This window comes from Rhinoraja longicauda, chromosome 11 (genome assembly GCF_053455715.1).
Source record: "Rhinoraja longicauda isolate Sanriku21f chromosome 11, sRhiLon1.1, whole genome shotgun sequence".
Classification (NCBI taxonomy): Eukaryota; Metazoa; Chordata; class Chondrichthyes; order Rajiformes; family Arhynchobatidae; genus Rhinoraja; species Rhinoraja longicauda.
This window is the reverse complement of record NC_135963.1, coordinates 3,656,963-3,672,421: the sequence shown is the minus strand read 5'-3', so window position 1 is coordinate 3,672,421 and position 15,459 is coordinate 3,656,963. Positions and strand designations below refer to the sequence as shown.

Here is a 15,459-nt window from a genome sequence, read left to right as displayed (position 1 = left end):
AGAATTCCAGAGATTCACAGCTCTCTGGGTGAAAAGGTTTTTCCTCATCTCAGTCCTAAATGTCCTTCCTACCCCTGATTCACGCTGATATCACAGCCATGATACGAGTCAATGTTTTCTGCGATCTATGTGGTTCCTAATATTCTCGTGAAACATAAACCCACTTCCTGACCCATAAACATCTTCACACTAACCGCAACCTGGTTCAAGCAAGCAAGGTCCGATCAAGGATAGTCTGAGGGGCATCGAAGCATTTTGCGTTCATTTTGTGGCCAGAAATGAAACTGGACTGATGTGTCTTACAGCGTATAACATCAGGCGATGGTCTCTCGTGCTTGGGCAATACGTCACCGCCCCAGGGTTATGTTCTGGCAGCCAGTTGCTATTGATTTCTATTATTTTGCTCTCCTCACCAGAATTACTGAATACCATCAAACAATGCATTTCCCTTCAGGGGCAGTGACTTACAGGGCAATGGAGCAGATGCATTTGGACTCCCATAGCAACAGAAACGTTTGCGCTGTTTTGTCTGAGTTGAGAGATACACACACAGTCCGCACGGTGGCGCAGCGGTAGAGTTGCTGCCTCGCAGCGCCGGAGACCCGGGTTCGATCCTGACCACGGGTGCCGTCTGTACGGAGTTTGCACGTTCTCCCCGTGACCTGCGTGGGTTTTCTCCGGGCGCTCCGGTTTCCTCCCGCACTCCAAAGACGCACAGGTTTGGAGGTCGATTGGCTTGTGTAATTTGTACCGGATAGAATCAGTGCGCGGGTGATCGCTGGTCGGCGCGGACTCGATGGGCCGAAGGGCCCGTTTCCACGCTGTATCTCTAAACTAAACTAAACGAAAGATACAGCGAGGAAACGGGCCTTTTTGGGGCAGCGAATCTTGTAGATCCCTTCGAGGGCGGGGAGGTCAGAACCCATGATGGACCGACCGGGTAGTTCAGTCTGAAGAAGGGTCTCGACCCGAAACGTCACCCGTTCCTTCCCTCCAGAGATGCTGCCTGACCCGCTGAGTTACTCCAGCATTTTGTGATTCCTTCGACCGGATAGTTTAGTTTAATTTAGTTTGGAGATACAGCGCGGAAACAGGCCCTTCGGCCCATCGGGTCCGCGCCGACCAGCGATTCCCGAACACTAACACCATCCTACACACACTAGGGACAATGTTTACATTTACCAAGCCAATTAACCTACAAACCTGCACGTCTTTGGAGTGTGGGAGGAAACTGAAAATCTCGGAGAAAACCCACGCAGGTGACGGGGAGAACGTACAAACTCCGTACAGACGGCGCCCGTAGTCAGGATGGAACCCGGGTCTCTGGCGCTGTGAGGCAGCCCCTAGATGACTATGACTTATTAATCTTATGGGTGCAGTTTGCAGTTCAGTTTATTGTCACGTGTACCGAGGTACAGTGAAAAGCTTTTGTTGCGTGCTAACTGGTCAGCGGAAAGACAATGCATGATTACAATCGAGCCGTTGGCAATGTAGGATGTAGGTGTGGAGCGATTGTAATGTGTGATTGTAGATCTGCTTCTGTGGCCAGCACCCAAATAGTCACCTGCGTCTGGTATCATCTTGCATCTTGAAAAAGAAGCATGGATAGGTGCGTTTCTGGTGTGAATAGACAATAGACAATAGACAATAGACAATAGACAATATGTGCAGGAGGAGGCCATTCGGCCCTTCGAGCCAGCACCACCATTCAATGTGATCATGGCTGATCAACTACAATCAGATATTGTGTTCCACCCAAAATTGAACACAGTGAAGAAAGCCAATGGAATGCTGGCCTTCATAACAAGAGGAGTTGAGTATAGGAGCAAAGAGGTCCTTCTGCAGTTGTGCAGGGCCCTAGTGAGACCGCACCTGGAGTACTGTGTGCAGTTTTGGTCTCCAAATTTGAGCAAGGATATTCTTGCTATTGAGGGCGTGCAGCGTAGGTTTACTAGGTTAATTCCCGGAATGGCGCGACTATCATTGAAAGACTGGAGCGACTAGGTTTGTATACACTGGAATTTAGAAGGATGAGAGGGGATCTTATTGAAACATATAAGATTATTAAGGGGTTGGACACGTTAGAGGCAGGAAACATGTTCCCAATGTTGGGGAAGTCCAGAACCAGGAGCCACAGTTTAAGAATAAGGGGTAGGCCATTTAGAACGGAGATGAGGGAAAACTTTTTCAGTCAGAGAGTTGTAAATCTGTGGAATTCTCTGCCTCAGAAGGCAGTGGAGGCCAATTCTCTGGACGCTTTCAAGAGAGAGTTAGATAGAGCTCTTAAGGATAGCGGAGTCAGGGGGTATGGGGAGAAGACAGGAACGGGGTACTGATTGAGAATGATCAGCCATGATCACATTGAATGGCGGTGCTGGCTCGAAGGGCTGAATGGCCTCCTCCTGCACAAATTGTCTATTGTCTGTTGCAATCGAGTCGTCCACACTTGTGCAGAAACAGGAGAAAGGGATTAATGTACAAGCGCTCCTCAGCTTACGATGGGGGTCATGTTCCGAGACCCCCATCGGAAGCCGAAAATATCGTACGTCGAACTGCATATAATACACCTGATCACTTGGCTGGAAGCGAGCGCCATCGCAAAGTCGAAATGTCGCAAGTCGAAGGATCGTAATAAGGGAATCATCTGCACAGGGAGGTTTGGAAGAGCGGAGTGCCTGTAACGAGCGACTAGATCCGTTTCTGGGGCCGGCACGCAGAGAGTCGCCGAGGTTTGCCGCCATCTTGCCCTAACCAACACACACGAGAGATAATTTATAATTTACAGAAGCCAATTAACCTCCAAACCTGTGCGTCTTTGGAGTGTGCGTGGCGTAGCGGTAGAGGTGCTGCCTTGTCGCGCTGCACACCCAAGTCCAATCCCGACTACGGGCGCTGTCTGTACGGAGTTTGCACGTTCTCCCCGTGCCCCGCGTGGGTTTTCTCCGCGATCTCCGGTTTCCTCCCACACTCCAACGACGTACAGGTTTAATTGGCTTGATATAAATAGAAATTGTCCCTAGTGTGTGTGTGGGATAGTGTTAGTGTGCGGGGATCGCTGGTCGGTGCGGAACCGGTGGGCCGAAGGGCCTGTTTCTATGCTGTTTCTAAACTTAACTAAACTAAACCAGAGCACCCGGAGAAAACCCATGCGGTCACGGGGAGAACGTACAAACTCCGTACAGACAGCACCCGTGGTCGGGATGGAACCCGGGTCTCTGGCGCTGTGAGGCAGCAACTCTACCACTGTGGCACCGATCTGTTGAGTTCCTCCAGCACTTTAGTTTAGTTTAGGTTAGAGCTTTAGTTTAGTTTGGAGATACAGCGCGGAAACAGGCCCTTCGGCCCACCGGGTCCGCGCCGACCAGCGATCCCCGCACACTAACACTATCCTACACACACTAGGGACAATGTTTACATTTACCAAGGCAATTAACCTCCAAACCTGCACGTCTTTGGAGTGTGGGAGGAAACCGAAGATCTCGGAGAAAACCCACCCGGGTCACGGGGAGAACGTACAAACTCCGTACGGACGGCGCCCGTAGTCGGGATGGAACCCGAGTCTCCGGCGCTGTGAGGCAGCAACTCTACCGCTGCGCCACCGAGCCGACCCACTTAGTATTTGGCTGCAGCCTATCCCAACTCACTTTATATCTCAAAGCTTCAAGTCCAGGCTGAATCTTCATGAAACTTTCCACAAAACCTTCCAGGTGTTGGTTCCTCCTAACTGCGAAGCGTTGAGTTAGCGGGAAATCGTCAAAGATATCATCGGCACCCCTCAACACTCCAGTGTCTCGACTCACCAGCGAGTTCAAACTCTCGGAGAAACTGTGCAGGAAGGAACTGCAGGCGCTGGTTTACACCGAGGATAGACACAAAAAGCTGGAGTAACTCAGCGGGACAGGCAGCTCCTCTGGAGAGAAGGAATAGGCGACGCTACGGGTCGAGACCCTTCTTCAGACCCGAGGCCATTTAAAACTGAGATGAGAAAAAAAAATCCACCCAGAGAGTTGTGAATTTGTGGGATTCTCTGCCACAGAGGGCAGTGGAGACCAATACGCTGGATGGATTTAAAAAGAGAGTCAGATAGAGCTCTAGGGGCTAGTGGTATAATAAGTAATATAAGAAAATAACTGCAGATGCTGGTACAAATCGAAGGTATTCATTCACAAAATGCTGGAGTAACTCAGCGGGTCAGGCAGCATCTCAGGAGAGAAGGAATGGGTGACGTTTCGGGTCGAGACCCTTCTTCAGACTGACGTCAGGGGGGCGGGACAAAGGAAGGATATAGGTGGAGACGGGAAGATAGAGGGAGAACTGGGAAGGGGGAGGGGAAGAGAGGGACAGAGGAACTATCTAAAGTTGGAGAAGTCGATGTTCATACCGCTGGGCTGCAAGCTGCCCAGGTGAAATATGAGGTGCTGTTCCTCCAATTTCCGGGGCTAGTGGAATCAAGGGATATGGGGAGAAGGCAGGCACGGGTTACTGATTGTGGATGATCAGTCATGATCACAATGAATGGCGGTGCTGGCTCGAAGGGCCAAATGGCCTCGTCCTGCATCTATTTTCTATGTTTAAGTGCATCCACTGGCTTAGTCTCCACAGCCTTCTGAGGCAGTTAACCTGCTCCCGTTGATAAGACGCATGGTTTAAGCAAAGGTGTTGGGATGGAGTGCGAAGGGTGTCCCACTGCTGTGAGCCCGGGTGTGTTGTTGCCTGTTGACTGTTGCAACTCAGCTGGGTGAGGGGGATGACTGATGAGACAGCCCTGGGGCTCACACCAGACAAGGCAGAAGTAATGAGGACGATTAGGATAAGCACCAGCCGACATGCTGGGCGCATTACCGAGGAATCTTGGAATGCACTTGACAATCAAAGAAGAACAATGTGTTTAGTTTAGGAAGGAGCTGCAGACGCTGGTTTAAATAGAGGCAGTGGAGGCCATTTCACTGGATGAATTTAAAAGGGAGCTAGATAGAGCTCTTAGTGATAGCGGAGTCAGGGGGTACAGGGAGAAGGCAGGAACGGGGTGCTGATTGTGGATGATCAGCCGTGATCACGGTGAATGGCGGTGCTGGCTCGAAGGGCCGAATGGCCTCCTCCTGCACCTGTTGTCTATTGTCTATTGACCCTCTCCAGCGCCAGCACATCCTTCGCGATTCATTCAACGTGTTGGTCTGGAACCTAGTTGTGTACAAAAAGCACATGTCCCTTTCTAATGAGCATCAGTGAAACCACTGGGTTTTTACAGAAACAAGGCAGCTTTATTAATGAAACCAAACTTTTTTATTGCTCATGTAGTACATTGGTTGTGGATACAGTTGTTGTGGTAGTAGTTGAACTTAAGTGCATCAGGCTCATCATTGAACACAAGCCCAGTATCATATCGTGCAGGGAGGAGCTGCAGATGCTGGTTTATACTGACGTGCCGGACTGACTCAGCGGTGTCGGCAGCATCTCTGGAGAAAACGTACAATAGACAATACACAATAGGTGCAGGAGGAGGCTATTCGGCCCTTCGAGCCAGCACCGCCATTCAATGTGATCATGGCTGATCATTCTCAATCAGTACCCCGTTCCTGCCATCTCCCCATACCCCCTGACTCCGCTATCCTTAAGAGCTCTATCCAGCTCTCCCTTGAATGCATTCAGAGAATTGGCCTCCACTGGCTTCTGAGGCAGAGAATTCCACAGATTCACAACTCTCTGACTGAAAATGTTTTTCCTCATCTCAAGTTCTAAATGGCCTACCCCTTATTCTTAAACTGTGGCCCCTGGTTCTGGACTCCCCCAACATTGGGAACATGTTTCCTGCCTCTAACGTGTCCAATCCCTTAATAATCTTATATGTTTCGATAAGATCCCCTCTCATCCTTCTAAATTCCAGTGTATACAAGCCTAGTCACTCCAGTCTTTCAACATATGACAGTCCCGCCATTCCGGGATTTAACCTAGTGAACCTACGCTGCACGCCCTCAATAGCAAGAATATCCTTCCTCAAATTTGGAGACCAAAACTGCACACAGTACTCCAGGTGCGGTCTCACTAGGGCCCTGTACAACTGCAGAAGGACCTCTTTGCTCCTATACTCAACTCCTCTTGTTATGAAGGCCAACATTCCATTGGCTTTCTTCACTGCCTGCTGTACCTGCACGCTTCCTTTCAGTGACTGATGCACTAGGACACCCAGATCTCGTTGTAAGTCCCCTTTTCCTAACTTGACACCATTCAGATAATAATCTGCCTTCCTGTTCTTGCCACCAAAGTGGATAACCTCACACTTATCCACATTAAACTGCATCTGCCATGCATCCGCCCATTCAACCAACCTGTCTAAGTCACCCTGCAACCTCATAGCATCCTCCTCACACCTCACACTGCCACCCAGCTTTGTGTCATCCGCAAATGTGCTAATGTTACTTTTAATCCCTTCATCCAAGTCATTAATGTATATTGTAAATAGCTGCGGTCCCAGCACCGAGCCTTGCTTACAAGCCAGGTGGCGTTTCGGGTCGAGACCCTTTATCCTGGGTTCATATCAACAGTTAAGAGATACAGGCCACCTTCAGCCCACCGAGACAATGCCGACTATCCGATTAACCTACAAACCCGCACGTCTTTGGAGTGCGGGAGGAAAGCCGAAGATCTCGGAGAAAAACCCGGGCAGGTTCACGTGGAGGAGGTACAAACTCCGTACAGGCAGCGCCCGTGGTCGGGATCGAACCCGGGCGCTGTGAGGCAGCAAGTCAAACCGCTGCCTCTACTCTACATTGACATTGAAGGAGTATGTAGATTCCCCACATCCCAAAGACTGGGTTGTGCTGCTGGCATGAGGATTATTTTAATTTTCAGGATGTTTCGCCCTCTCGCCCCAGTTCATAATTGATTGGAAGTGTCACTGGGTGCCGACACCAACAATCCCAAACTCAATAGAGAAGGCAATTTGCAGTGCTGACACTCCCAAGGTCACAGAGCTTAGAGAAGGAAAGTCTGTGAAATTTGCACTCAGATCTTTAGAGAGGGCAACAAAGCCAGCAAATAAACAGGGCGCAAGCTCAATGAAGGATATCTTTCAGAGACCTTTTGGACTATCAACGTAAATCTCAAATGGAGGTCGAATTAGCACAAAGTGTCTGAAATTCGACCTGTAATTTACACACCGATCAGCTAAAACATGATGACCTGACGGTGGCGCAGTCGTAGTGTTGCTGTCTCACAGCGCCAGAGACCCGGGTTCAATCCTGACTATGGGCGCTGTCTGTACGGAGTTTGTACGTTCTCCCCGTGACCTGCCTGGGTTTTCTCCGGGTGCTCCGGTTTCCTCCCACACTCCAAAGACGTGCGGGGATTGTAGGTTAAATGACTTTGGTAATTTGCGCCTAATGCCTTAGATAGGACAGGCGGGTGAGAGTATTGCAGTTTAGTTTTGTATAGTTTAGAGATACAGCTTGGAAACAGGCCCTTCGGCCCACCGAGTCCACGCCGACCAGCGATCCCCGCACACTAACACTTTCCTACACACACTAGGGACAATTTACAGAAGCCAATTAATCTACAAAGCTGTATGTCTTTGGCGTGTGAGAGGAACCCAGAGCACGCAGGTCACGGGGAGAACGTACAAACTCCGTACAGACAGCACCCGTGGTCAGGATCGAACCCGGGTCTCTGGCGCTGTGAGGCAGCAACTCTACCGCTGCACCACCCTGGCTAGCAGGCCAAAGAAACGGCAAATGATGTTGCCAAGCCAAGATTACAATGAAAATAAACATAGAAACATAGAAAATAGGTGCAGGAGGAGGCCATTCGACCCTTCGAGCCAGCACCGACATTCAATATGATCATGGCTGATCATCCACAATCAGTAACCCCGTTCCTGCCTTCTCCCCATAACCTTTGATTCCGTTAGCCCTCAGGGGCCACAGTTTAAGAATAAGGGGTAGGCCATTTAGAACGGAGATGAGGAAAAACCTTTTCAGTCAGAGAGTTGTAAATCTGTGGAATTCTCTGCCTCAGAAGGCAGTGGAGGCCAATTCGAGAGAGAGCTGGATAGAGCTCTTAAGGATAGCGGAGTCAGGGGGTATGGGGAGAAGGCAGGAACGGGGTACTGATTGAGAATGATCAGCCATGATCACATTGAATGGCGGTGCTGGTTCGAAGGGCCGAATGGCCTCCTCCTGCACCTATTGTCTATTGTCTAACTCTCTCTTGAATACATCTAAATACATTTACATCTAAAGAAGTTTACTTTAGTGTGGTTTATTATTGTTACACGTTCCCGAGGTACAGTGAAAAGCATTTTGTTGCGTGCTCACCAGTCAGCAGAAAGAGTACACGTGATTACAATCCAGTTGTCCACCGTGTACAGATGATACAAGATAAAGGGAACAACGTTTAATGCAAGGTAAACTCAGTAAGGTCCGATCAAGGATAGTCCGAGGGTCACCAATGAGGTAGATAGTAGTTCAGCACTGCTCTCTGGTTGTGGTAGGATGGTTCAGTTGCCTGATAACAGCTGGGAAGAAACTGTCCCTGAATCTGGAGGTGTGCGTTTTCACACTTCTGTACCTCTTGCCCGATGGGAGAGGGGAGAAGAGGGAGTGGCCGGGGTGAGACTGGTCCTTGATTGTGCTGCTGGCCTTGCCGAGGCAGCGTGGGGTCCCTGGTGCTGTACGGCAGCAACTCCACCACTGCCCCACCGAGCCGGGCGGAAGAATAACACTGGGGATTTATTTTATTGGCGTGAGCTCGAATCATGTCGGTGCCTAGAGGGTAATAGGGCACTTAGAACGTAATTGGCCTCCTTGAAAATGAATCACTGGAAACAAGCGTGTAGGTATGGCGGACAATTAGGAAGATATATGATGTGCTGGTTTTTATTGCATGGTATTTAAGTGCAAGGGTAGAGCCATCTCAGACCAATTATATAAGGCCGTGTTGAGAAGGCATCTGGTGCTAAGGCTGTATACAGGTGTGGTCTCCCAGACTAGGGAAGGAGTAACCTTCTACATCGTGGGGCAGAACTAGGGTTGCCAGCTGTCCAGTATTAGCCGGGAAAATCCCGTATCTTGGGCTAAATTGGTTGTCCTGTACGGGACCGCCCCTGTCCCGTATTAGGCCCAGAGGGTGTTGTAGGCCGGGACGCTGTAGGTCCGGACACTGTAGGCCCTGACGCTGTAGGCCGGGACGCTGTAGGTCTGGACACTGTAGGCCCTGACGCTGTAGGCCCGGACGCTGTAGGCCCGGACGCTGTAGGTCCGGACGCTGTAGGTCCGGACACTGTAGGCCCTGACGCTGTAAGTCCGGACGCTGTAGGTCTGGATGCTGTAGGTCCGGACGCAGTAGGCCCTGACGCTGTAGGCCGGGACGCTGTAGGCCCGGACGCTGTAGGTCTGGATGCTGTAGGTCCGGACGCAGTAGGCCCGGACGCTGTAGGCCCGGACACTGTAGGCCCAGACGCTGTAGGCCCCGACGAAGTAGGCCCCGGACGCTGTAGGCCCCGACGCTGAAGGCCCAGATGCTTTAGGCCCGGACAGTGTAAGTCCAGACAGTGTAGGTGGAAAAAAACTGCAGATGCTGGTTAAAATCTGTGTCTACCTTCCGGACAGTGTAGGTCCGGATGCTGTAGGTCCGGACAGTGTAGGTCAGACAGTGTAGGCTTGGAGGCCCAGGCACCACCTAATGGGGGTTGCGTAGCAACCCGCCTCCCAGCTCAGGCGGCCGCCATTGGTGGAGCGGGAGCACATGGCCGCTGGCTGGGCGAGGTCACGTGGGGCACGGGGCGGTGACGTCACTTTGTCCCTTATTTGGGAGTGAGATAGTTGGCAACCCTAGGCTGCACAGTAGAGTCGCTGCTCATAAGTTCATAAATTCCTCCTCGTCTCCTTCCTAAAGGAGCGTCCTTTATTCTGAGGCTGTGCCCTCTGGTCCTTGACTCTCCCACTGGTGGAAACATCCTCTCCACATCCACTCTATCCAGGCCTTTCACTATTCAGGAATCTCTTTAGTCAGAGGGTGGTGAATCTGTGGAATTCTTTGCCACAGACGGATGTGGAGGACAGGTCAGTGGCTATTGTTAGAGCGGAGATTGATAGATTCTTGATTAGTGCGGGTGTCAGGGGTTATGGGAGAAGGCAGGAGAATGGGGTTAGGAGTGAGAGATAGATCAGCCATGATTGAATGGTGGAGAAGACTAGATGGGCCGAATGGCTCAGTGTCTACTTCTCATCCTCACTCTCTGTCTCTCTCCTCATTCTCACTGTTTTTCTTTCACTCAGTTTGTCTGTCTCTCTCTCTCTGATCATTTTCACAGATTAGAGCTCTGGTTGGAACATTTGTTGGAAGAGTGATCCAAATTCTGCGCCAAAATCTAAGCCCACTTTTAGAATCATAGAGTCACAGAGTGATACAGTGTGGAAACAGGCCCTTCGGCCCAACTTGCCCACACCGGCCAGCAATGTCCCAGCTACACTGGTCCCACTTGCCCGCGCTTGGCCCATATCCCTCCAAACCTGTCCTATCCATGTACAGGGGAAAAAAAAGTAGACACAAAATGCTGGAGTAACTCAGCGGGTCAGGCAGCATCTCAGGTGAGAAGGAATGGGTCGAGACCTTTCTTCAGACTGTCCTATCCATGCACCTGTCTAACTGTTTCTTAACCATTGGGATAGTCCCAGCCTCAACTACCTCCTCTGGCAGCTCGTTCCATACATCCACCACCCTCTGTGTGAAAAAGTTACCTCTCAGATGCCTGTTAACTCTTTTCCCCCTCACCTTGAACCTATGTCCTCTGCTCCTCGATTCCCCTACTCTGGGCAAGAGACTTTTGTTTTTATTTGACTGATCAATGTCTTCTGAACTTATGGCTTTCTGTGCTTTTTGTTTCGCAGATGCAACAACAGGACCCAGTGTATTGTTATTACAGGGTACGATGTGTTTCCTGACCCTTGCCCTGGAACATACAAATACCTGGAGGTTCAGTACGAATGTGTCCCTTACAGTAAGTACAGACCTTCAGATTCACCCACTCTCCCTCGACTGGCAACACGCTTGGCAAGGCCTTGCGTCTTTAACCAGTGTTAAGAGTGCTATACTGTCATACACCGATCAGCCAAAACATTATGAACACTGTCGGGCGAAGTGAACAACATTGATTATCTTGTTACAATGGCACCTGTCAAGGGGTGGGATATATTAGGCAGCAAGTGAACAGTCAGCTCTTGAAGTTGACGTGTTGGATGCAGGAGAAATGTGCAGGAGTAAAGACCTGAGCGACTTTGACAAGGGCCAAATTGTTATGGGCCCGACGACTGGGTCAGAGCATCTCTGAAACGGCAAGGCTTGTGGGGTGCTCCCGGTCAGCAGTGGTGAGTACCGACCGACAGTGGTCCGAGGAGGGACAAACCACAAACCGGCGACAGGCAGGGTGTTGGGCGCCCAAGGCTCATCGATGCGCGAGGGCAACGAAGGCTATCCCGTCTGGTCCGAACCGACAGAAGGTCGACTGTGGCACAAGTCACAGAAAATGTTAACGGTGGTCACGGGAGGAATGTGTCACAATACACAGTGCATCGCACCCTGCTGCGTATGGGGCTGCACACGGAGGACAAACAGCATGCTGGAGTAACTCAGCCGGTCAGGCAGCATCTCAGGAGAGAAGGAATGGGTGACGTTCCCTTCTCTCCTGAGATGCTGCCCGACCTGCTGAGTTACTCCAGCATTTTGTGAATAAATACCTTCGATTTGTACCAGCATCTGCAGTTATTTTCTTATACTAGAGGACCGACAGCATAATTAGGCAGGTGGTCATAATGTTTTGGCTCACCGGGTCATAATGTTTTGGCTCACCGGGTCATAATGTTTTGGCTGATCGGTGAATGATGGTGAAGACAGAACAATGAAATTCTTACTTGCAGCAGCACAACAGAATATGTCAGCAAGATTCAAGATTAAATTGAATTGTCACGTGTACCAATTAAGGTACGGGGAAATTTGAGTTACCTTTACAGCCGTACTAAGTGAAAAGCAACGAGGCACACAGCCGCATAAAGTAACATTTAACGTAAACATCCACCACAGCGGTCTCCACATTCCTCACTGTGATGGAAGGTAATAAAGTTCAACCACCTTCCTCTTTGTTCACCCGCGGTCGGGGCTGTTGAACCGTCCGCAGTCGCCGCTGCCGACTGTCCGAGGCCCTCGCGTGGAGATAGTATACTGCGCTATCGTAGTACACTGAACTAATATAGTACACAGTTATCAATATAATAAATGAAAGAAATGTTCAGTAGACACACACGGGCACACACACACACACACACACACACACACACACACACACACACACGGGCACACACACACACACACGGGCACACACACGGGCACACACACGCACACACACGTATGTAGTGTAAGAAAATAACTGCAGATGCTGGTACAAATCGAAGGTATTTATTCACAAAATGCTGGAGTAACTCAGCGGGTCAGGCAGCATCTCAGGAGAGAAGGAACGGGTGGCGTTTCGGGTCGAGACCCATCAGTCTGAAGAAGGGTCTCGACCCGAAACGTCACCCCAATTCCTTCTCTCCTGAGATGCTGCCTGACCCGCTGAGTTACTCCAGCATTTTGTGAATAAACACACACATATGTATGTATGTACGTGTGTGTGTGTGTGCGTTTATATGCATATATATATATAATATACACACACACACACACACATAGAACATATATACGTGTAGGAAGGAACTGCAGAAGCTGGTTTACAACGATGATGGACACAAAATGCTGGAGTAACTCAGCGGGACAGGCAGCATCTCTGGAGAGAAGGAATGGGTGACGTTTCAGTCTGAAGTCTGAGGAAGGGTTCTGACCCGAAGAAACGTCACCTGTTCCTTTTCCTCCACAGATGCTGCCTGACCCGTCGAGTTACTCCAGCATTATTGTGCCTTGCCTTCGGTTCCAACCAGGTCCTTCCGAAGCAAAATCTTTTTTAAACATTGAAATATCCACCAGCATATTGCATGGAAAATCCATTATTCCTACCCTTTTTCTTCCTGCATATATTTTTGGTAAGCTGCTTAAGATGGAAGGTAGACACAAAATACTGGAGTAACACAGCGGGTCAGGCACCATCTCGGGAGAGAAGGAACGGGGGTGACGTTTCGGGTCAAGACAGGCCACAGAGGGCACATTCGAATGCAATAGACAATAGGTGCAGGAGTGGGCCATTCGGCCCTTCGAGCCAGCACCGCCATTCAATGTGATCAAGGCTGATCATTCTCAATCAGTACCCCGTTCCTGCCTTCTCCCCATACCCCCTGACTCCGCTATCCTTAAGAGCTCTATCTAGCTCTCTCTTGAATGCATTCAGAGAATTGGCCTCCACTGCCTTCTGAGGGAGAGAATTCCACAGATTCACAACTCTCTGACTGAAAACGTTTTTCCTCATCTCAGTTCTAAATGGCCTACCCCTTATTCTTAAACTGTGGCCCCTTGTTCTGGACTCCCCCCAACATTGGGGACATGTTTCCTGCCTCTAACGTGTCCAACCCCTTAATAATCTTAATGCACATTGAAAAAGACATGCATCTTAAGTAGCTTCCCAAAAATAAATGCAGGAAGGACTAAAGGCAGGAATAATGGACTTTCCACCCAATATGCTGGTAGATATTTCAATTTAAAAAAAAGTTTTGTGTAGGAAGCACCTGGTTTATACCGAAGATAGGCACAAAATGCTGGAGTAACTCGACCCGAAACGTCGCCCATTCCTTCTCTCCCGAGATGCTGCCTGACCCGCTGAGTTACTCTGGCATTTTGTGTCTACCTTCGATTTAAACCAGCATCTGCAGTTTTTTTTGCCTACATGCTTAAGATGGATGTCTTTTTTCAATGTACATTCGTATGTGCCCTGTGTGGCAAGGCAGCCGACTGTCTCTCAATGTACATTCTCTCAATATCCTCTCTTTCACGGTTATGCGGGTGACCGATAAAATCATTCTTATTGGCCGTTGACCCAACGCGGTCACGGTAGCGCAGCGGTAGAGTTGCCGCCTTACAGCGAATGCAGCGCCGGAGACCCGGGTTCCATCCCGACTACGGGCGCCGTCTGTACGGAGTTTGTACGTTCTCCTCTCCGTGACCTGTGTGGGTTTTTTTCTGAGATCTTCGGTTTCCTCCCACACTCCAAAGATTTGTAGGTTAATTGGCTTGGTATAAATGTAAAAATTGTCCCTAGTGTGTGTAGGGTAGCGTCAGTGCGAGGGGATCGCTGGTCGGCGCGGACCCGGTGGGCCAAAGGGCCTGTTTCCGCGCTGTATCTCTAAACTAAACTGAAATTAAACCCAGAGGCCTGGCGTGTGCAGTTCACAGTGTCCTTGGTTCTGGTAGCAATAGACGACATTTCTCCTTTCCACCCCCACACGTTGTTTGAGCAATTTGTCCGCTTTGTAGAATAAAACTCTGCTATTTGCGAGAAAGATTGCTCGGCGATTCAAACAGGGAACTTTTATGTTAGAATCCGTACATTTCAATAATTGATAATGACATATGTAAAATATGAGTCATAAAATCGTAATGATTCCATTCTTTGCTTCCTGCTTCCCAGGTTCAGTGTGAGTAGGATTTTGTCAGATCAGCTGTGTACAACCTTTGCTAACGCGGCAGGTTGGATAAAACCTACCACCAACTCGTACAAACTTGACGATCGGAAAGATATCATTAAGCACATAAGGTCATAAGCGATAGGAATAGAATTAGGCCATTCGGCCCATCAGGTCTACTCCGCCATTCAATCATGGCTGATCTGTCTCTCCCCCCCTAACCCCATTCTCCTCCCCATATCCCCTATTGCTATTGAGGGCGTGCAGTGTAGGTTTACTTGCTATTGAGGGCGTGCAGCGTAGGTTCACTAAGTTAATTCCCGGAATGGCGGGACTGTCATATGTCGAAAGACTGGAGCGACTAGGCTTGTATACACTGGAATTTAGAAGGATGAGAGGGGATCTTATCGAAACGTATAAGATTATTAAGGGGTTAGACACGTTAGAGGCAGGAAACATGTTCCCAATGTTGGGGGAGTCCAGAACAAGGGGCCACGGTTTAAGAATAAGGGGTAGGCCATTTAGATCTGAGATGAGGAAAAACCTTTTTCAGTCAGAGGGTAGTGAATCTGTGGAATTCTCTGCCTCAGAAGGCAGTGGAGGCCAATTCTCTGAATGCATTCAAGAGAGAGCTGGATAGAGCTCTTAAGGATAGCGGAGTCAGGGGGTATGGGGAGAAGGCAGGAACGGGGTACTGATTGAGAATGATCAGCCATGGTCACATTGAATGGCGGTGCTGGCTTGAAGGCCGAATGGCCTCCTCCTCCTCCTATTGTCTATTGTCTATTGTCTATTAACTTCAGATAGTCCCTGCTTTCCCTCTCTGTCCCCTCCCCTTCCCAGTTCTCCCACTAGTCTTCCTGTC

At 49.7% G+C, this 15,459-nt stretch overlaps 1 protein-coding gene across 1 annotated transcript in view; it reads left to right on the top strand.

Moving 5' to 3' along the window:
• Positions 1-15,459, top strand: part of adgrl2a (adhesion G protein-coupled receptor L2a) — a 325,186-nt gene that overhangs the window by 177,271 nt on the left and 132,456 nt on the right. Inside the window, exon 4 of the mRNA XM_078408143.1 lies at positions 10,884-10,993. Coding sequence (XP_078264269.1) covers positions 10,884-10,993 — 110 coding nt within the window. The remainder of the gene's footprint in view (positions 1-10,883; positions 10,994-15,459) is intronic.